The sequence below is a fragment of the Heterodontus francisci genome, chromosome 5, assembly GCF_036365525.1.
Source record: "Heterodontus francisci isolate sHetFra1 chromosome 5, sHetFra1.hap1, whole genome shotgun sequence".
Classification (NCBI taxonomy): Eukaryota; Metazoa; Chordata; class Chondrichthyes; order Heterodontiformes; family Heterodontidae; genus Heterodontus; species Heterodontus francisci.
Window position 1 is genome coordinate 131,187,698 of NC_090375.1, and position 23,814 is coordinate 131,211,511.

At 41.3% G+C, this 23,814-nt stretch overlaps 1 protein-coding gene across 1 annotated transcript in view; it reads left to right on the forward strand.

The window, feature by feature from the left end:
• The window catches only part of zbtb10 (zinc finger and BTB domain containing 10), a 96,119-nt gene extending 73,122 nt beyond the window's left edge, over positions 1-22,997 (forward strand). Inside the window, exons 3-5 of the mRNA XM_068032095.1 lie at positions 3,054-3,122; positions 19,321-19,496; positions 22,387-22,997. Of these exons, the coding sequence (XP_067888196.1) occupies positions 3,054-3,122; positions 19,321-19,496; positions 22,387-22,737 (596 nt within the window). The 3' untranslated portion in view covers positions 22,738-22,997. The remainder of the gene's footprint in view (positions 1-3,053; positions 3,123-19,320; positions 19,497-22,386) is intronic.
• The last annotated feature ends 817 nt before the right edge of the window (positions 22,998-23,814 follow it).

Genomic DNA, 23,814 nt, shown 5'->3' on the forward strand with positions numbered 1-23,814 from the left:
CTGATATTGGGAACAGCTGTTTATGAACTTTGGACAGTTTTGGGGTTTTCCAGTAGGCTTTTAAAAAAAAAACAGTTGGAAATTGCCAGAAAACCCCAAATCTGCCCAAAACTGATGCCATTTTTTAAAAGGGTCTGAAAGAAGAAGACAATGGTAAATTTCTCATATCTGAAATATATTTGTGGGCCGGATGGAAACCTTTGGCGGGCTGTATGTTGGCCAACCCTGTTTTAAACAGTGATAAGTTAGAAACAGTGGAGGTCCAAAGAGATTTAGGGGGTTCAGGTACATAGATCATTAAAATGTCATGGACTAATAAAAATTATCAGGCTAATGGAATGCTGGCCTTTCGAGGACTGGAATATAAAGGGGTAGAAGTTAGCTACAGCTGTACAAAGTCCTGGTTAGACAACTCGAGTACTGTGAGCAATTCTGAGTACCCCACCTTAGGAATATATTGATCCCCGAGGGAGTGCAGATTTACGAGAATGTTACCTGGATTCCAAGGGTTAAGTTACAAGGAAAGATTACACAAACTAAGGTTTTGTTCATTGGAATTTCGAAGGTTAAGGGATGATTTGATAGAAATTTTCAAGGGGAACAGATAAGGTTGACAGAGAAACTATTTTTGCAGGTTGGGGAGTTTAGGAACAGGGACATAATCGAAAAAATAAAGTCAGGCCTTTCAGGGGTGCAATTAGGAAACATTTAATGCAGTGGGTGGGAGAAGTTGGAACTGTCTTTGCAAATGGCACTTGATGCTGTTCAATTAATTTTAAAACTGAGAGTTTTTGCTAACTCAAGGCATTCAGGGATATGGTGCAAAAGCAGGTATGTGACTCAGATCAGCTGTGAATGAACAGTCTTGAGAGGCTAAATGACCCAATCCAATTCCTATGTTGCTCTATGTATTTTGCACAGATAAGCTAAAACTATGGCTCAGATGTGATAGACATATTTCTGAGAGTAAGATGGATATTATCCAAACACTTGGTTCTGTGGCTACTTACTTGGTTTTGGGGTTCATGTTTGACAGCAGGCAAGGGTGCAATTTACTGTTCGAAGCATTCCATTTTGCAGACAAACCCTGCTGAGTTTATCTAGTTATCTTGTAGATGCGAAAGATCTTAGTCCATTTTGATAATGTAGAAACAGCCACAATTGCCTTCAAAAAGTGATGGGAAACCTAAAGCTATCCAAGTTGTGATTTTCTCTCTTTTGCATGTCTCCATTGTTTACTGAAGCCGGCCGTGTTATTCATGTATAAGAGCTGGGCTTTACTTGTACTTGAGAATATCGGGCAGACTTCAGTTCATAGGAGTTCCTCCTAAATTTAGGACCATTTGTTTCCTCAAGCCAGTGAGTGCTCCATCTATTGACTTCATTGATTTTGAGCTAGCCTCGAACTGGTCCCAATGTCTGCATCAAAGAATTTTGCTCCAGTTTTTGCTTCCCGTATTGCTTCAGGATAATGAGGTTTTATGTGGCAAATGTTGGTGTCAAATTTGTTAGTGTAAGTATAATTTACCATTTTTGTAGTCCAGTCTCTACATATGAAAATTATTTTTCCTTCCCAGTTCTGTTTTGGACTTGGTGCAACTTGAGCTTCATAATAAAATTCTTCTAAGAATTTTTGGTGTGTAATGTTAATTACTTATGAAAATGATTGCCCTGCCATGCAGCTCTATAAAAGACCATTATTCAGTTTTCCAGTCTCTGACTTGAATATTCAGTTCTATGTGGAGGTTGAACTGCATATGAGTTTGAGTAATACCATATGTAAGAATGAATAATCCCATACCTATTAAGTTAATTTAACATGCGCTGTCTTTGCAAACAATATTGGCGTATCTGACAAAGTATTTGTAATTTCAGTAAGATTGCTTTTCCTCCTTTTCCCATGGCCTCCTGAGCAAAATTTGCAGAATGAAGTAAGAGATGTAGAACTTGTTGAGTTATGTTGCCCAAGCTCAAAAGATAACTTGATCTACTGGATCAATGCAGAATTGCCTAACAAAATTGTGTAAATTGCTTCAGGTCACATTATAATGAGAAAAAAAAACATCTGAAAATTGTTTGTAACTTGGATAGTTTGGTTCTTGCCTAGGCAAAGAGTAACAGGAAAGACACTTGTTAATTAGTTTCCAAACCGATGTATTCAGGAACTGTGCACTTGTTTTTCCAGTTTTTTCACCACTACCAATACTGTCTATTAAATAGCTAAAAATATGATTTAACAATATATTGTATTTGTCTCAACAAGAATGCATATTACTATTGATTATTTTTTATACTGTCACATAAATGCATTTTGTAAAATAGAAGTGTTAATTTACAAAATTTAGCTATCAATTATACAAACTTTTAATTTGTATGGATAGGATCTAATGGTCTGCCTCTGTGAGCCTTTCTAACTGGTGATTGATGCATCTACATTGCGGGATAACTTCAAAATTGTTATTAATAGAAAGAAAGATGAAAGTTGAACAAGGATAGTTTTATTTTTGCGAAGCTCGAAATAAGTTAGGTCAGAAAGTTCAGTTATATCATGGAACTCTGCAGGGCTGAAAAATTGGTCTCCGTAATGTCTGCAGACTCTGTGATGGTTGGCCAAACATCTGGAGCTATTTACTCTACTTAGCACTAAATTCCAGTTAGTGTCAGTCCCATATTTGAGATTAAAGCCCAGGTTTGATCCGTGGTTTGTGCAAAATTAGTTGAACATAGGTGAAGCAGTGGGTAGGGCACTAATAATTGTCCTTTACATCCCTGGGTTGGAGAGGGAATAGCTGCTATGATTGCTGCTTTTGATCACATTCCAATAACACTTGCTAAAAATGCACATCTTTTAGATATGTGGCAGTATTATAGTTTTGGCCTCTGTTGTGATGTGTTCTATTCTTAATAGTCTATCGCTATTTATTGGACTCTTGTGAATAATGACCACTCGGGCAAGGTTCTGGTGGGTACCTGTGGAACAATATCCCATGAATTAGAGGGGACACCAGGTAGCCTAAAACAAAATGTTACTGATGTAATTCTTCTCTTTCCAGCTGGAACTTCAGATCAATTCAGATTTGGACTGTTACAAGAAGCGCAAAATAGAGAAACTTGGTTAAATGGTAAGTATTTTTCCAAGTAAATCCTGGAAAAATTAGTGTTTAACCTAAAACAATAAGCAGGTACTATATATATAAAAGTTATATTAATATCTGAATGGAGTACATTTCCTGTCCACAAACTGGTACTTGGTCATGATTTCCCATTGCTAGGTGCTATGTAAATATTTCTAATGGGAATTCTAATGTAAAACGCTATGTAAACTGGAACTTCTATTTTAAAGATGAAAAAAATAAATTACACATTCACCAATAACACATTTGTCCATTGAATTTATTTGTATTATTAATACCTTTTAGATTTTTAATTGAAGGTAATATCTGTTTACAAAAATTTGGGCTTTATACCTTTATTCAGAGCTATGACTGAGTTGAAGCCAAATAATGCAGTCTGGTGGTATACAGCATTACAATTTCCCAAAATCCATCATTACTATTTAAGCAGCCAAACTGGAATATTTTACTCAACCTTCTAGCAGTTTGTGGTCAGTCATTCAAAATTTTTTTCATAAAAGTTTGCAGATGAATTTCTAAAACATCATTCAGATAAAGTTTGCACTCTTTTTGCACAGCAAGGCTGTGTGTGACTCTGTGCACATACATGTGTGAGACAAATAACACAATGCTGATTGCAAACCTGTCATAGCTTTTATGACTATAAACTTGAGAAAATTTTGTTTGGAGTGTTTTTTCCTCGCCCTAATTTATTTACTCCCAAAATATTGGATTGTTAAGCAAATGGAATGTCTTCAGTGTCACGTGGATACACCTTTGTTCTGGTGATGGTAAATATTGCTAATTATCTGACCCACTCTGCCTTTCACGTGTGCATGCATACACACTCAGCCACACCAATAGGGGGTTTCCCCTTCCCACCCAGTGCTGTCAGGCCCATGCTCTCAACGTTCGCAGCCATCAGGAATCCAATAGTTAGTCAAACATCAGATTTAGTTTTAGTTTTGCTTTCTGCTGTGATGCTAGATCAAAGGAACCCTTCATGCTTCTAAACTCCAGGACCTTTGCCCAAAAACTGCCAAAGCCTAGGACTGCCTCTCAAGTACACTAAATTCCACTCCACACAATACTGCGAAATATCAGACATTTACCTCCGCTAGCATTTCTGGAATACTATTTTGCAAGTATTCAGCTTATAAGAGAGAAAAATTAAATACATAGGTAAAGGAAAATATATATCAAAGGAGTAGTCTTCACAGAATAATGGACAGAGTTGTGGAATTCATTTATGAAACTGTTTTGTGGCAGGTATGTGAATTTTCCCAAAGAAAACAAATGTAACCAAGTTGTTGATAAATCAGAAACATTACTGTCTTCACCAGGACTGGAAGTTGCACTTTTTATGTAGGTCATTCTCATTTGCCAATTTCAGCCCCTGCCAGGACACCATCTGTGAGTTTCCCAGCTGCTATCACCCTTGAGATTTGGCACACTCAGACATCTAGTCTGCATCCGTACCATGGCATGGCATGGAGGCAACCCATTTTCTTTCAGCTATGACTTGTCTGTCCAGGGGAGAGGAAGATGGAAGGAAAGACTTTGAGAGTGAGGAAAAGTCAGATGCAAACAGTGATAAGTGTCTGCAAGAGCTTTACACAGAGAAAAAGATGGCACACAAACAAGAGGGAGTGGGACAAAGTGCTAGGCAGCAGGATAGAAACACACATAGTTAAAGAAAGCCACCATTTTGGGGGGCCATATGAGTATAGTGTGAGGTGAGAATGCACAATACACTGTTTTGGTGGATAATGCTTCTGTTTACCAGTAGGTTTGTGAGAAAATTTGAGGGAGGTTGAATATTTTTGACTCGTCTGTAAATCATCCCGACTGTTTCAAAACTCATTCCCTTAATATTGAAACAAAAGTTGTAAAACTATTCTCATTTTTTGTATTTGTGAAAAAAAATGCAGCTGATGAATTGGCAAACATAAATTCTCAATTTATCGAACTGTTGGAGTAAATCTAGCTCCTTTGAACAGTTATGTTAGTTCCCTGCTATTGCATTATATGGCAACCATCCATCAACATGGCAAGTGGCTAAGAATCTAATTCATGAGCGGTAATCCTTGCCACAGATGGTGCAGGCATAAATTACAGGGCAAGATGGTGAACATGTGCAATATTAATGCTTGATCCTGATGCGATTTCATTTTTCTGTCTTTTTCCTTTCTTTGGCTTCCTGCACAGTCCTTCCATTGTGGGCTGTTGTTCGCCATATATTTCCCAGCTTTTAGTATCGATGTTAAGCAGTGAACATCTTTAACTCTGAGCCTTGGTCACCCTGTGGCTTTGAAGCATCTGCAGTCTGTCCATCGAAAAGATCCTTTACATACTCCCATCTCATGATCAAAGCCAACTCTAGCATTTAAGTCTCCTGATTGATAGAATCGCTGTCCTGTTGGTAGCTTCCTGTTGACACTATCATGTTGCTGATAGAGCATGTGATTATCTTCCAAGGAGGAGCAAAGTGTTAAGTCATATATGATTAATGTAAGCGAAGTCCCCAGCAGCAGATATTCTTAAAGGTATCATACTTTGATATTGTAACAGGGTACTAGACCATCAATTATAATAATTTTTAATTGCAAAGCCCACCTGTGTTAACAGTGGTTCTGTTGGCTTTTACCATACTAAAAGTAGGTGCGATACATCTTGCGTAAAGAACCTGAATCTGCAAGCCATCGGCAATTATCAGTGTCAGGTTTCACTAGCTTTCAATCGATGGTAGTCTTTCTAAGGCCTCTGGCAAACTTGAGATCATTTGACACATCAGTGCACGTCAGCCTCATATTTCAACAAGCATGTTTTAAAATAGTTCTGTTCAACCCACGGATAGTAGATTGAAGCATAGAATTTTTGATCACTTTTCTTCGGGCTGTGCCCAAATTGGGGCAAACAACCCATCTTTAAATAGGACACTTGGTCTTTAGGGCTGCTGTGGGACTGTCATCATGCTTTGCACTGAGGGTGACCAATGTATGCCTGGTCAAAATGAATAATGTAACAGTGGGACAAAAAGCCCCTTTCTCAGCTGTACAGATTTGGGAGACCAGTTCTGTACACAGCATTCCAGATGTGGTCTCATGAATGCCCTGTATAACTGTAGCATAACCTCCCTACTTTAGTATTCAATTCCCCTCGCAATAAATGATAACATTCTATTAGCTTTCCTAATTATTTGCTGAACCTGCATACTAACCTTTTACGATTCATGCACTAGGGCATCCAGACCCCTCTGCATGTCGGAGCTCTGCAATCTCTCAACATTTAGGTAATATGCGTTTTTATTCTTCCTGCCAAAATGGACAGTTTCACATTTTCCCACATCATGCTCCATTTGCCAGATCTTTGCCCACTCCCTGAACCTATCTGTATCCCTTTTGTAGCCTCCTTATGTCATCTTTACAATTTACTTCCCTATCTTTGTGTCATCAGCAAATTTAGCAGCCATACCTTCAGTCCCTTCATCCAAGTCATTTAAAAAAGGCTGCGTTTGCTGACAATGCTGCCACTAGATGGCGCTGCAGTGGCACAGGCGCAAATGCAGCCTGTGCCACTAAAACGTCAAAGTCTGCGATGTCAGCAGGTGCCAGGACTACAGATGGTGCTGCTCAAATAATCACACTAAGGCAATCTAAACACATGGCAGCACACCGTGGCAGGAGGGAGAGAGCGGGCGGGTCAGGGAGGAGGGAGCGGGCCAGGGCCACCGCTGCCACCAAGGTTTTGGGCCGCGCTCTCTCGTTACACCCCAGGCTCTCTCCCTGCTTCTCCCCACGCGCTCTCTCCGCTTGCTCTCTCGCCCGTGCTATGCGATGACGTCATGTGCGCATGCGTGTACCAGTCCTGGCAATTTACGCGATGACATCATCCACGCATGCACCATTTGGTCCTGGCAATGTAGAACGCAGCGCACACGCAGAGATCAGGCGCCCATTTGCGCATGTGCGCAGGTTGGTAGTTGGATGACGTCACCGGCTGGCTGCATGGTCAAGATTCACTTTGTTTATATAAATTGTAAAAAGTTGAGGCCCCAGAACTGATCCCTGTGGCACACCACTCATTACATCTTGCCAACCAGAAAATGACCCATTTATGCCTACTCTCTGTTTCCTGTTAGCTAGCCAATCTTCTATTCATGCCAGTATGTTACCCCCATATCACAAGCTTTTATTTTCCACAATAACCTTTGATGTCGCACCTATTAAATGTCTTCCTGGAAATCCACTGGTTCCCCTTTATCCACAGCGCATGTTACTCCCTCAAAGAACTCAAATAAATTGGTTAAATATGATTTCCCTTCCACAAAACCATGTTGGCTCTGCCTGATTACCTTAAAGTTTTTCTAAATGCCCTGCTATAACATCTTCTAACATTTAGGACAAACACTCACTTTGTTAACTTTTCTTCTTTAAATATCTAGAGAAACTCTTGCTATCTGTTTTTATATTTCTAGCTAGCTTTCTCTCGTACTCTAATTTTTACCTCATTATTCTTTTAGTCCATCCTTGCTGCTTTTTATATTCTGTCCAATCTTCCGACCTTCCACCCATCTTTGCGCAATTATATGTTTTTTTTCTTTAAGTTGATATCTTTGTTTTTTAGTTAACCATGGATGGTGGGTCCTCCCCTTGGAATTTTTCTTTCTCATTGGAATGTATCTGTGTATTCTGAAATGTCCCCTTAAATGTCTGCCACTGCATCTCTGTTGACCTATTCCTTTAACTAATTTGCCGGTTCACTTTAGCTTGCTCTTCTTTAAAGAACAGTACAGCACAGGAACAGGCCATTCGGCCCTCCAAACCTGCGCTGATCTTGATGCCTGCCTAAACTAAAACCTTCTGCACTTTTGGGGCCCATATCCCTCTATTCCCATCCTATTCATGTTATTTGTCAAGATGCCTCTTAAACGTCACTATCGTACCTGCTTCCATCACCTCCCCTGGCAGCAAGTTCCAGGCACTCACCACCCTCTGTGTAAAGAACTTGCCTTGCACATCCCCTCTAAACTTTGCCCCTCGCACCTTAAACCTATGTCCCCTAGTAACTGACTCTTCCACCCTGGGAAAAAGCTTCTGACTATCCACTGCCTTCATGCCTTATTTCATGCCTTATTTCATGCCTTCAATTGCCCTTATTTAAGTTTAAAATACTAGTCTTAGACCCACTCTTCTCTTTCTCAAACTGAATGTAAAATTCAATCATCATATAATTGCTGCTGCCTAGGGGCGCCTTCACTATGCGGTAATTAATTAATCCTATCTTGTTGCACAATACCAGGTCTATAAAGCCTGCTCTCTGGCTTCAGAATGTGCTGTTCTAAGAAACTATCCCTAAAACACTCTATGAACTCCTCATCTAGGGTACCTTTGTCTATCTGATTTTTCCAGTCTATATGTAGATTAAAATCCCTCATTATTATCACCGTACCTTTCTGACATTATTTCCCATTATTACTTCCTTTATACTCCATCCTACCTTGTGGTTACTGTTAGGTGGGCCTGTACATAACTCCCACAAGTGACTTCTTGCCATTATCATTTTTCACCTCTACCAAACCGCTTCTGTATATAGCCTGGTTTCCTGAACTTGGGCCATCCTTCTATATTGTGCTAATACCATCAGAAATTAACAGAGCCGCCGCTCCACCTTTTCCTAGCTTCCTATCGTTCCTAAGTGTCATGTACCCTTCTATGTGCAGGTCCCAATCTATGCCATCCTGTAGCCATGTCTCTGTATGGCTTTCAAATTGTACTTATTTATTTCTATTTGCACTATCGGTTCAAGTACTCTTCCAATACTGGATGTCAGACAAGCTGTCTGACAGTGTAGAGACTGGGTAGGGCTTGAGGAGAGGTAGAAGTGGATGTTGTCGGTATACTTGTGAAAACTGATGCTATGTTTTCTGATGAAGTCATTGAGGGGCAGGATGTAGATGAGAAATGAGTGGGCTGGGATAGATCCTTGGACGCCAGAAGTAACAGTATGGGAGTGGGAAGAGGAACCATTGCCAGTGATTGGCTACTATTAGTTAGATATGAACGGAAGAAGGCGAGGGCAGTCCCACCCAGCTGGACGACAGTGGAGAGGTATTGGAGGAGGATGATGTGATCGACAATGTCAAAGGCTGCAGACAGGTTGTGAAGGATGAGGAGGAATAGTTTACCTTTGTCACAATCACATAGGGTGTCATTTGTGACTTTGCTAACCATTTTGGTCATGTGACTGGGGCAGTAACCTGATTTGAGGGATTCAAACATGGAGTTCCAGGAAGGATCAGCATGAATTTTTTAAAAATTCATTCATGGGATGTGGGTGTCGCTGACTAGGCCAGCATTTATTGCCCATCCCTGATTGCCCTTGAGAAGGTGGTGGTGAGCTACCTTCTTGAACCGCTGCAGTCCATGTGAGGTAGGTGCACCCACAGTGCTGTTAGGAAGGGAGTTCCAGGATTTTGACCCAGCGACAGTGAAGTACCAAGTCAGGATGGTGTGTGACTTGGAGGGGAACTTGCAGGTGGTGGTGTTCCCATGCATTTGCTGCCCTTGTCCTTCTAGTTGGTAGAAGTCACGGGTTTGGAAGGTGCTGTCAAAGGAGCCTTGGTGGATTGCTGTAGTGCATCTTGTAGATTGTACACGCTGCTGCCACTGTGTGTCGGTGGTGGAGGGCGTGAATGTTTGTGGATGGGGTGCCAATCAAGTGGGCTGCTTTGTCCTGGATGGTGTTGAACTTGAGTGTTGGACCTGCACCCATCCAGGCAAGTGGAGAGTATTCCATCACACTCCTGACTTGTGCCTTGTAGATGATGGACAGGCTTTGGGGAGTCAGGAGGTGAGTTACTCGTTGCAGGATTCCTAGCCTCTGACGACCTCTTGTAGCCACGGTATTTATATGGCTATTCCAGTTCAGTTTCTGATCAATGGTAGCCCCAGGATGATAGTGGGGCATTCAGTGATCGTAAAGTCATTGAATGTCAAGGGGAGATGGTTAGATTCTCTCTTGTTGACGATGGTCATTGCCTGGCACTTGTGTGGTGCGAGTGTTACTTGCCACTCATCCGCCCAAGCCTGGATATTTCTACACTAACATGCTTCAGTATTTGAGGAGTCGTGAATGGTGCTGAGCATTGTGCAAGCATCAGCGAACATCCTCTCTTCTGACCTTATGATTGAAGGAAGGTCATTGATGAAGCAGCTGAAGATGGTTGGGCCTAGGACACTACCCTGAGGAACTCCTGCAGTGATGTCCTGGAGCTGATATGACTGACCTCCAACAACCACAACCATCTTCTTTTGCGCTAGGTATGACTCCAGCCAGCAGAGAGTTTTCCCCCCGATTCCCAGTGACTCCAGTTTTGCTAGGGCTTCTTGATGCCATACTTGGTCAAATGCTGCCTTGATATCAGGGGTAGTCAGTCTCACCTCACCTCTTGAGTTCAGCTCTTTTGTCCATGTTTGAACCAAGGCTGTGATGAGGTAAGGAGCTGAGTGGCCCTGGCAGAACCCAAACTAAGCATCACTGAACAGGTTATTTTTTTTTTTAGAGATACAGCACTGAAACAGGCCCTTCGGCCCACCGAGTCTGTGCCGACCAACAACCACCCATTTATACTAACCCTACATTAATTCCATATTCCCTGCCACCTACCTACACTAGGGGCAATTTACAACGGCCAATTTGCCTATCACCTGCAAGTCTTTGGCTGTGGGAGGAAATCGGAGCACCCGGCAAAAACCCACGCGGTCACAGGGAGAGCTTTCAAACTCCGCACAGGCAGTACCCAGAATCGAACCCGGGTCCCTGGAGCTGTGAGGCTGCAGTGCTAACCACTGCGCCACTGTGCCGCCCTGAGCAAGTGCTGCTTGATAGCACTGTCGATGACACCTTCCATCACTTTACTGATGATTGAAAGTAGACTGATGGGGCGGTAATTGGCCGGGTTGGACTTGTCCTGCTTTTTGTGTACAGGACATACCTGGGCAATTTTCCACATTGCTGGGTAGATGCCAGTGTTGTAGCTGTACTGGAACAGCTTGGCTAGGGGCGTGACAAGTTCTGGAGCACAGGTCTTCAGTACTATTGCTGGAATATTGTCAGGGCCCATAGCCTTTGCCGTATCCAGTGCCTTCAGTTGTTTCTTGATATCACGTGCAGTGAATAGAATTGGTTGAAGACTGGCATCTGTGATGCTGGGGCCTTCAGGAGGAGGCTGAGATGGATCATCAACTTGGCACTTCTGGCTGAAGATTGTTGTAAATGCTTCAGCCTTATCTTTTGCACTGATGTGCTGGGCTCCCCCATCATTGAGGATGGGGATAATTGTGGAGCCACCTTCTCCAGTTAGTTGTTTAATTGTCCACCACCAATCACGGCTGGACGTGGCAGGACTGCAGAGCTTAGATCTGATCCGTTGGTTATGGGATTGCTTAGCTTTATCGCATGCTGCTTATGCAGTTTGGCATGCAAGTAGTCCTGTGTTGTAGCTTTACCAGATTTGCACCTCATTTTGAGGTATGCCTGATGCTGCTCCTGGCATGCCCTCCTGCACTCTTCATTGGACCAGGGTGGTCTCCTGACTTGATATCAGCAGAGTGGGGAATATGCCGGGCCAAGAGATTACAGATTGTGGAAAGAGAGACCCGAAACGTTAACTCTGCTTCTCTTTCCACAGATGCTGCCAGACCTGCTGAGTATTTCCAGCATTTCTTGTTTTTATTTCAGATTTCCAGCATCCGCAGTATTTTGCTTTTATTTTAGGTTACAGATTGTAGTTGAGTATAGTTCTGCTGCTGCTGATAGCCCACAGCACCTCATGGATGCCCAGTTTTGCATTGCTAGATCTGTTCAAAATCTATCCCATTTAGCACGGTGGTAGTGCCACACAACACGATGGAGGGTATCCTCAATATGAAGGCGGGACTTCATCTCCACAGGGACTGTGCGGTGGTCACTCCTACCAATACTGTCAAGCACAGACGCATCTGTGAGGTGACATCATGTTCAAGGACTTCGGAGAGGAAAGGCATGTTGGAAATGGGGTTGTTTGCAAGGACAAAGGGGTTAGATTTTTTATTTTGAGGAGAGGGGGACAGTATCTGAGGAGAGAGAACCACTAACAATATCAGTTAATATGGAATCCAGGAAGGGAAATTTGGTGGTCAACAGTATCGTGGGAAATAAGTTGAGCGAGCAGGAGTTGGATCTCGTGGACAAGTTAAACTCTAGAGAGGGCATGAGGGGTGATGATAGAGAAACTAGAGAACAATGCAAGTTCAGGGCTAGGGCAGGTGGGAACCTGAGAGAAGGTTAGCACAGGGGCCTGGGGAAGTGGAGAAAGAAGGCAGAAGCATTTCAGTGAATGGTTTCAATCATTTGTGATAAAAAAAAAAGTTCAGGACTTTATTGCACTTGTCAGGTGAGGGCGGAGGAGACACAGGAAAGGAGTTTAAGAATATGGTTTGCAGTTGAGAAAAGAAAACACTTTTTTCCCCCATCTGTCATAAATGTAATTACAGACCTCCTACACGCCACCTTTCAGCAAATCTGCCTTTATAACAAAAACCTCAGCAACTTTTTACACTGATATACAAATAAATTTCTAATTTGTACGTTGTTGGCTTATTGCGTTACCATAGAACCATGGAAAAATTACCACAGAAGGAGGCCATTCAGCCCGTCGTTTCCGTGCCGGCCGAATAAACTAGCCACCCAATCCCGTCCCACCTTCCAGCACCTATAGACCTTTTATAAAAATGATATATATATAACAGCCCCCATATCAGTTGTTTTGAATTTCAAATTTATTTACATGTTGGCTTCCTTCCAAATGGATTGGGTGGGCAAGTGGCCCAGGTCCTGGACCAGGAGTCACTGCACTCTGCCAGCCCTGGCCCAAATCAGATTTATCTATACGTGCCAAATAGTTAAAGGCATTTTATTTACTCACTGGATCTTCTCAAAACTTCAGCAAAAAAGGCTTTAACATGGAAAAGGGTGTGTGTATTCATTGCTCTTCCTTTGTGGCGCTCTTAAATATTTGTAATCGAAAATTTTCAAAACTCTACCCGGAAAGCTACTGTCAAGTACGTTGCAGATCTCTAGACTTGGGTTCCCTGGAATATAGAAGGCTATGGGGTGATTTAATTGAGATTTTTAGGGTTTTGAAAGGTAGAGAGAAAATTCCTAGCTGGTGGGGGAGTCCAGGATAAGGAGACATTGTTGTCATCGGCTGTCCCTCGATTCAAGGATGATGTCTACTCAAGGTCACTAGTTTCTGCCATGGGTCTTCAGGTGACTGGACAGGCCAGTTCTCGACCCACAGATCTTTGGGCGCCTGGGACAGGACATAACCTTACAATCATAGACCTTTCAGGAGAGAAGTTGGACAACACTTACTCTCACAATGGGTAGGAAAAGTGTGGAACACTCAAAAAGCAGTAGATGGTAGTGTAATTAATTTTAAATCTGAGGTCGATAGATTTTTCCAAGCAAAATCTAAAGTGATATGGAGCTCAGGTGGGTGTGTGAAGTTAAGATACAGATCAGCCTTGACCTCATTGAATGGGAGGGGGGGGACAGGCTTGAGAAGCAGAATTGCCTACTCCTGTTCCCATATTCATAATTTACCCCTGCACAGACCTCCCTCCTCCTCTTGGCTTGTGTTTTGAGTTTGAAACTTGCATTTGCTACCTGGTCCTCCTTTGCTTATATTCAGCCATTTGCATTTCAAACTACTCCAGAATACTTTTGTTTTTCCCATCCAGCTGAGTTGTGCATGTGATATGGGGAAGTATTTCCATTTGAGTCCAGTGTTTTTTTTTTTGTTCAGGTAGGGTTGTGCATGCATGGGCCTACGCTGTCCTTGCAGACTGTATTTTTCAGTTATTTGCTAACAGTTTATTTGGACTGTACTCAACTTATTTTTTTTATTCAATTATTTATACTTTATCATCCTGGTTTATTTAAATTTCAGAAACTTGCATGCACTTTTGTACCAGCATCGGCAAGCAATTGTCATGCATGGCAATGGCACTTTAACTGCTAATTCTATAATAATGAGAATTGAGGGAGGGGTTGGGGGGGTGGGTGTGGGGAGACAGAAATTAGAACGTGGTACAAGTGAAGATTCTTGCATTTCTTTCCTTTTCCAGATTACTATCCGCTTAAAAATATTTTGTCTACGGGGAGCAATGTATCCTTAGTATACGAAGTACATTTTCCCGACTCTCTGGTCTTCATTAACCATATGACAATTGACACATTTAATAGCTACCAGAATTCAGTTTCATAATTTTGGCACAACTCTACAGCCGGTCTGACTACTAACCTGCTCAGGTGGCCTGTTGGTGACTTCTGGTACTCTGCCTCCAGCACATCTCCAGTTTCCTTCAATGCAAAGCCTTTCCTTGGTGTTTTAGTCCAGCCTGTGCTTCCTTATAACTACTAGTGTCCTGTTGCTCCTAGTTCTTTGCTCCCACCTGTCTCCAACCACTGTTTTCTCACACCCACATGTTACAGCAGCTCTGAGATGTGTCAGTAGTACTGGAGACTGTGGCTCCAGATCAATGCAACAGTGACTGGAAAACCATCTGTCCTTGAGTAGCAATGTATTATAGTTTCAGTTCCCAGCCCCCATTTCCTCCCAAACCCACTTCCTCCTGGCCTAGATTTGCTGACCACTGCCAGGCTCTTTCCTTCATTTCCAGCAAAGATGAAATTAATTCTCCAGCTGTCTGAGGGTCATTGCCCAAAATCTAGCTGCACGTCTTTGGGGGCTGAGATGAAAGAATGAGAGATGTGCTAATTAAACTATTGGGTCTAACTTATAAGATTTTTTTAAGGAAAATAAAAGTTGATATGCAGTGCGAACTGTAATAGAATTTTCTAGAAGGCATTTGATGAGGTGCCACATTGGTGTCCTGTTAAGGAAATTAAGGCACACGATAGTAAAAGGCATGTAATTCTATGGGTAGAGGAAGGGTAAAGTACACAAAGTGAAGAATAGTAATACATGAATGTTTTTCAGACTGGTGAGATTGTGGCTAGAGGTTTACCCTAGGGATCAATGCTTGGAGTGCTTTTGCTTTCCACTTAAAGAAATGATTTGGATATGAGCCCAAGAGGAATGATGAAGTTTGCTGATAGCAAATTAGTGGGTATGGCGGAATGAGGGGAAATAAGTTGCAGGTAAACAAAAATGACTGGAGTGGGAAGGTCAGTGGCAGTTCCTGTTTAAAGCAGAGAAATGGAAGTACATTTCTGGAAAAAGAAAGTCTCCCTTAACTGCTGGTATCCTATGTGAGTGTGACAAAAGTAAACTATCCCTCCTTGCTCTTCTCGACTTGTCTGCAGCCTTTGACAAAGTTGGCCACACCATCCTCCACCAATGCTTGTCTGTCGTCCAGCTGGGTGGGACGACACTTGCCTGTTTCCGTTCTTGCCAATCTAATTGTAGCCAGAGAATCATCTACAGTGGCTTCTTCTCTCACTCTCGCACAATTACCTCTGGTATCGCCCAAGGATCTATCCTTGGCCCCCTCTGATTTTATCTCAGTGACTCATTGGAAAACACAGCATCAGTTTCCACATGTACACTGACAACATACAGTTCTATCTCACCTCGATATCTCTTGATCCCTCCACTGTCTGTAAATTGTCAGGCTGCTTCTCCAACATCCAGTACTGGATGAGCAGAAATTTCCTCCAACTAAATATTTGCAAGACTGAAGCCATTGTCTTCAGTCCCTGTTGCAAACTTCATTCCCTAGACACCAGGGTCTCCATCCCTCTCCCTGTCAGTTGTCTGAGGCTGAACTAGACTGCTCGCAACCTTGGTGTTATATTTGACCCCATCGCTAAGGCCACCTATTTCCACCTCCATAACACTGCCTGACTCTGCTCCTCAGCTCATCAGCTGCTGAAACCCTTAAGCATGCCTTTGTTACCTCTAGATGTGACTATTCCAATGCACCTCTGGCTGGCATCCCGTATTCTACCCTTTGTAAACTTGAGATCATCCAAATCTCTGTCGCCTGTGACATAACTCGCACCATGTTCCATTCACCTATCACTCCTATGCTTGCTTACCTATATTGGCTCCCAGTTAAGCAATGCCTCAATTTTAAAATAGTCATCTATTTTCAAACCCCTCCATGGCTTGCCCCTCCCTATTTTTGTAATCACCACCAAGATATCTGGGCACCTCTGGTTCTGGCCTCTTGATTATCTCCAATTTTAATTGCTCCACCATTGGTGGCTGTGCCTTCAGTTGCCTGGGCCCCAGACTCTTGTTGAATTCCTTCCGTAAATATCTTGGTGCCTCTACCTCTTTTTCCCCCTTTTTGGATGTTCCTTAAAACCTACCTCTTTGACCAAGCTTTTGACAATCTGCCCGAACATCTCCAAATGTGGCTCGGTCTCAGATTTTGCTTAAGAACGCTACCATGAAGTGCCTTTGGGCAATTTATTGTATTAAAGGTTCTATATAAATATACAAAAGACTTGTATTTATATAGCGCCTTTCACGATGTCCCAAAGTGCTTTACAACAGTGACTACACTTCATTGGATGTAATGTAGGAAACACGGCAGCCAATTTGCACACAGCAAGCTTCCACAAACAGCAGTGTGAGAGTGACCAGATAATCTGTTGTTGTGATGTTGATTCAGGAATAAATATTGGCCAGGACACTGGGGATAGCTCCCCTACTGTTCTTAATGCAATGGGATCTTTTATATTTAACTGAGAAGGCAGATGTGGCCTCGGTTTAACATCTTTTCCCAATAAGTGCAGAACTCCCTCAGTATTGCACTCGAGTGCTAGCCATGATTTTTGTGCTCAAGTCCTGGAGTGGGACTAGAGCCCACAACCTTTTGACTCAGGTGAGAGTGCTACCAGCTGAGCCACAGCTGACGCCTAACAACAAGAAGTTGTTGTGATTCTTTTAACCAAATAAAGGAGGAGAGTTCTTGGGCTGGAGATACATGGATCTTTAAAGGTGGGAGTGTATTAGAAAAGGCCATAAAAATGCCAATGGGCTTCTGAGTTTAGTACTTGTGGATATTGACTATAAAAGAAAGGACATTAATATTGAATTTGTACAAAATATTGGTTGGGCTATTCCTGTAGCGTTGCATGCTAATTTTAGGAAGGATATTAGAACCTTGAAATGTTTTAGCAAAGCTTCACCAAATTGATGCCAGGAATGAGAGATTATAGTTATTAAAGAAAGGATGGAAAAATAAAATTCTTCACTGGACAGACTAGTAGAGGTTTTCAAAATGATGAATGATTTCTGGACAGAGTAAACAGTGGAAGATTGTTTCTTCTGGTGGTCATATCTGAGACTGAAGATTATCATGGTGGAGTAAATTAGAGAATATTTTTGATGATGCTACTGCAAGTCAAGATGGCATTTAAAAGAAAATTGGATCAGTCGTTGAAAAAGATGAATAAATAATACTTGGAAACGGCAAGAAAATGGTTACAGTAGTTAGCTCCTGAAAAGCTGATAATGGGCATTATGGGCCTCTGCTATAATTTCTGCAAGAAGCAATTTTATACTAAAAGCAGATTTTTAGATCAATGTTTAAGTAATAGATTTGAAAAGTTGCATCTGGGCAGCTAATTCGTAACAGTCTATTCGGTGAAGGTTAAGTTTCGTTTGCATCTTTCAAGAAGTGAAGCGATCTGTAGAAGGCAAGGTATTCAGATAACATTTTAACAGATGATGCAAAATGTCTGCATTTTTGTAGTTGGCACAGCTGGATCTAAATGGAAAAACTTGCCTGTGAACAGATTGGCGTACTGACTCTGGAATTTAGCTACGTTGAAATGGAAACCACTGGCTGAAACTCATTAAGTGCAGTTGCAGACTTTTTTCATTGATGGAGTAATAACCTTATTCAGAATCCAGTGGGGAAAAAACAGTTTTGACTAATTGGGACGAAGTGGGAGGAATGCTATAAAATTCATTACTATCTAAATGTTCATCCCATTATTGACCAATGAATGGTTTAATTTCAATACTGGAAACCGAAGATAGTTCTTGCACTGAAATTTTGTGCATGAATTGGAATTGTCCTGTCTTCACTCACTTCTGCTCATGAATAAAACTAATAATAAAACATTGGTATGCTTGAAAGAGTATTGTGTATTTGTTGCAGATAGAACTTGCCTGAACGTTTCTGCAATTGAAACGGGCTGCAATTGTCCTTGTAATTATAATGCAGTATTTGCTGGCTCCAGATGCTGCGATCACTCTGTTAATTTGCAATGCACAGCAGCATTAGTTCAGTTAACCTTCCATACAGCAAGATCTGTTGTTGCATGACATTTTTGGAAATGTAAAGCTGGTCTAGACTGATTGTTGAAAGATGATAGAAGATTATCAAATCTTGTTTCCTCATGTAGAGATCTAATGATCTGGATCAAGATGTTACTCCTTCACTCCCAGGTCACATAGAATTAGCTATGAGCATGATGTTTGGAACAGCATTCCACAAAGGTGCAGTAGTTTAACAGGCACTAAAACCTCTGCTCCTGAAAGACAACCACCCACAAAATCTGTCAAGTCAGTCCACTTTGTAGATTCAGTTGTCAATCAATTCCACCGCTAACAGCGTTTTTCTGAGTTATGACACTTTGTTTTGCTGGGAGAGGGTGTAAGTGTCAGATCCACTTCAAAGTAATTAAAACGTAAGTATTACAAAAGTGTGTTTTACCACAGACTTCCACAAGCTATATGTCAAAGTTTAAAAGAAAAGGCATGCAAAAATTGCTAAAATTTCTACTTTTTTCAGTCCATTCTATAGCAAGAGCAGTTTAAACACATTGCTTGTAAAGTCTACCATATATAGAGAATAGTCTGCTTAAACCCATTGAAGGCACTAGGTTCCCTAAATGTAGTGTATATACAAAGAATAACTGGGGTCTGTTGCAATTGACTGAATTGTATGTCTATTGCATACTTTTTATGCTGTGTGCAAAGTGATGTTTAGGTCTTTAGAGCTATCCGAATTTAGAGAACTTTAAGTTGTGCATATCTAAATACACTTTTCTATTTATGTGCATCAATAAAGTATTTTCATTCTTGCCTATATCTTACTTTATTTTCAGTTATTGATATTGTATTGTTCAAAGCTTTAACAGATGTTGCAAATAAACTTATGAATTCTTTGTCTGCTAGGTGATGCTTCTATTGGTAGTCAAAACAAATTCAAATGCCCGCATTGTAATTACATTGCCAAGTATCGACGCACATTGAAGCGGCATCAGTTAATACATACTGGAGTGCGGTCCTTTGCTTGTGACATCTGTGGGAAGTTGTTCACGCGAAGGGAACATGTAAAGAGACATTCCTTGGTCAGTATAATTGCTGTTTTCAAGAATTGTACTTCTGTGTTTGAAGATTTTTAGAGTCTTATACTTCAAATTGGGCATAAGTTTGTTTGGCATAAAATCATGTCTGTCTTTTTTCTTCGAGTCAGTGAGTGTACTTTATGTAGTGACAAATTGGTAGTGGGTGGGGAGAATGGGATATATATTTAATTTATAGTAGGCAGCAGTTGTATTGCTATTCAATATAATTTAAAAACAAGACAGTCCATGACAGGGTAGTACATGAGTTCTTTGCACTTGTTCAAATTGAGGGTAAAGGACAAAGTGGTTAAAAGAGACTGTTGGTAGTGGAGTAAGGGAGTTGAGGATTATCTTTGTTTTCCAGGAAAATGTATTAGTGGAAGGTTTTGGCACAGCAGAGTGAGACCCAATAATGTCTCCTATGGTTTAGATGACTATAGCAGTTGTGTGTCGGATACCCTCATTATTTATTAATTTTATTATTTAGAGATACAGCACTGAAACAGGCCCTTCGGCCCACCAAGTCTGTGCCGACCATCAACCACCCATTTATACTAATCCTACATTAATCCCATTACCCTCTCATCCCCACCTTTCCTCAATTCCCCTACCACTTATCTATACTAGGGGCAATTTATAATGGCCAATTTACCTATAAACCTGCAAGTCTTTGGCTGTGGGAGGAAACCGGAGCACCCGGCGAAAACCCACACGGTCACAGGGAGAACTTGCAAACTCCGCACAGGCAGTGCCCAGAATCGAACCCGGGCCACTGCGCCGCCCATGTCTATACCACTTGGAGTTAAGGAAAGAAAGATAGGGTGCCTTATTCGGGGAACAGCCAGGATGGGAAAAAAATAAAAGTTTTGCTGTTAAGGGCTTCAAAGGTGATGAGGAAATGGTTGAGCAAATCAAGCACAGCAACAAGTGTTGAGACAAATAGAAGATCAAAGACTCGGTAGTTGGCTTTAAAGCGTGTTTGTCAGCCACGAAGGAGAGATGGCCACATATGCAATTTCTAATATGGAGTCATTGGAGAATGATCAGGAGCAGAGATTCTGGTCACTTTTTCTCAACAAGGAGACATCCGTGCAATTGTATTTCCACCATCAACTGAGATCTGTTAACTCATTGTGAACTAGGCACCTGACTTCGAACCATCTTAGCTACAGGAAGCATTTACCTACTGAGTCATCAAATGAGTTAAGGAACAAACTTGCATTTATATAGCACTAGCCAATTTAGACACAGCAAGATCCCACAACCAGCAGTTAAATAAATGTTGTCCAGGACACCAGGAAAATTCCCCCCCCCCCTCCCCCTACTCTTCAAATAGTACAACTGAGAGGGGGGACATGGCCTCGGTTTAACTTCTCATCTGGAAAAAAAGCACTTCTGACCATGCAGCACTCCCTCAGTACTACACTGAAGTGTTGGCCCAGATTATGTGTTCAAATCTCTAGATTGGGATTTGAACCCACAACTTCCTGACTCAGAGGCGAGAGTGCTACCACTGAGCTGAGGCTGATGGCAACTGACTAAGTTGGGTATTAATTTCTTAAAAGGGTGGCTTTTATATGCGGGAAATGGAGATTCCAGATTGTGCGTTAAGGACAAAAGAATGAATATTATGCATTTGAATGTCTCTTCCCGGCATTGCACAAAAAATAGTTAAATTTCATGCTCTAGCCAGTAAGATTGATCACCTATTCAACTGCATCTGCTGCTTTCCCTTCCTGTTGCCCACCAAGCCAAAATTCTCCCCAAGTTCCCTTCTGCCCTAGCCTGAACCATTTCTTTTATTTCTGTCCAGTCTCCCTACATGTGCTCTGCAAGTTCCTTTGACCTCATTTCCATTAAACTGCTGACCATTCAGCTTCCATTCCTGACACTGATGTTGGCTGACGCTATAAGTGGCTTCTCTAGCAGTGACTTACCATCAAAACCATTCATTATACCCTCCTTAAAAAAGCTATGCTTAACCCCTCAGTCCTTGTAAACCACTCCCCATCTCTAACCTCCTCCTCTTTCCTGAAGTCCTTGAACATGCAGCCTCCCAAATCTTTGCCTATCTTTCCCCACTCCATGCTTGAATTGCTCTGATCAGGTTTTCATTACTGCCACATCACTGAAACAAGCCCCAATCGGAATTGCAAATGATATCCTAATAATTCTTGACTCGGTGTCCATTTATTATGATAACATCTCTGAAGTAATTTGTGGTGTTTTCCTATGTTTAAGATGCTAGGTAAGTGCAGGTTGTTGTGTTTTCTAGGTTCTTGTTCACCTTGCATTGTATGGTAAATTGGATGTAGCACAGCTTCCATTTCTGAAAACAGCTGCAGTAACCCTGAGTGTTCCACTGTCTTCAACTGCCCCTGCTTACTGGCTAGTAAGCAAATGTTTTGAACTTAAGTTACTTTTCAGGTTGGTGTGGTAAACAAAACCATTTTTTAAGGATGTGGAATTAGTAAGCTCTCAGTGTCAACAGGGAGAGCATTCTAATTTCTAGCACTCCTTTTACACAGTGCTTCTGTCACCTTTAAGATGACATCTGTAATTCAATAACCTCAGCTGAAAGTCCTTGGACTGAAATATGTGGACATGAACAAGGGTTCATTGTAGACTTGAAAGATTCTCAACTGAGCCATTATCAGGATTCCAACTTCTTCGCAAACTGTCCAACAAATTCAGCAATTTTCTCTTTGTGAAAGCATACATTTTTATATTCTGTAGAATCGCTGAATAATGTTATGGTGCACTAGCAGTCATTACTTCAACCACTAGCTTAAGCAGAAAAAAATTGCTAACAGCAGGATTTGCAATGTTATTTTCTGTTCTTGTAGAAATGTATTTCACATCAATATTGCCTGATTTGTTTGTTTTTCTTCAGGTACACAAGAAGGATAAAAAGTACAAGTGTATGGTTTGTAAAAAATTCTTCACTCTGGCAGCCAGTGTTGGAATTAGGCATGGATCTCGACGTTATGGAGTATGTTTGGATTGTTCTGGGGGTGATAGACAGCCAAAAGGTGACCATGATGGCATGGACCTGATGGTTGATCCAGAATTTTTTAAGGAACAGCAGGAAGAACAAGAACAACCAGGAGGACTGGAGCAGGAAGAAAATGAGAGAATGGTTGATGAAGATGTAGCCGATGAAGAAGGAGGAGGGGAGATGGATAGAGAGCAGTGGGAAGATGCTGGGGCTAGTGAGACATATGTCATATTAGACAATGACTAGCTGGCACTTAAACCATTATGTTATAAAACTGAAAAGTATAACTATGGTTGTTCACTGTATAAACAAACCCTACGAATTTGATCTGAATTGCAATGATTATGGATTGGCAACAAAACACTAAATTTTCCATATTTTGCTGATAGCTATGAACATTGGAAAATTATTATTTTAATTGTAGTAAGAGTGGTTTCATAACAGTAATGACGAGAAGTACATTGGAGTCAGTGATGGGCAATTCTGTATAATAACTGGGATTGAAATTGCAATTTCTTTTCCCCAGAATCTATTTGGAAAATTATTGTGCGAAAATGTAGAAGTGTGTGGTTTGATGTACATCTTTTGTACAGGAGTGGAGGAGATTGTTTCCCTGACTGAGATACAAAACAAAATTCAGTTTGAGAGCACACAGCATTTCTAGTAACAGGAGAAGGCCATTATGTCCAAACAAACATATAATTTCTGTGTTTACCTGTCTTTTCAATGTATTTCTTTTTTTTAAAAAAAAAAGCTCATCCAGTTGTTTATTGAATCCATTTATACTGTATGCTTCACCCAGCCTTTCCTGATGATTGATCTGCAACTTATGTAACCCTTTGGGTGAAACAGTTCTTTCTGCATGTTGTTCCTTCTAATTGCTCATTTTAAATTTGTCCTCTAGTATTCCTTTACCAAGGTGGAGCATTTGACTGGATCAGTTTGTCAATTTCCATTTGCAGTCTTGCAAATTCCACTTGGGTCACTTAAATTATGCTTTTATCCAAAGAAAATGGTTTCAATTTCTTTCGCCTTTTCTTGTAACTTAAATTCCTTCACTCAGGATCTTTGCTCACCTATCTACTTTCTTGGCAATAATATCCTTTCTGTGATAGTTGAACTAAACCGCACGCAGTATTGCGGTTGGGCTTTAATCATCATCTTGTAAATCAGTGATGGAGGACTGATTGGAGTTTGAAACTTCTGAAAGGATGGGGTCTGAAATTCAACTTATGAGGGTTTTTTTTCCCCTATGCATTTTCAAGTTTCAGCTTTTCAGATAAGAAAACCCATCTAATTGTATTGTGTAGGTGCTAGTGACTG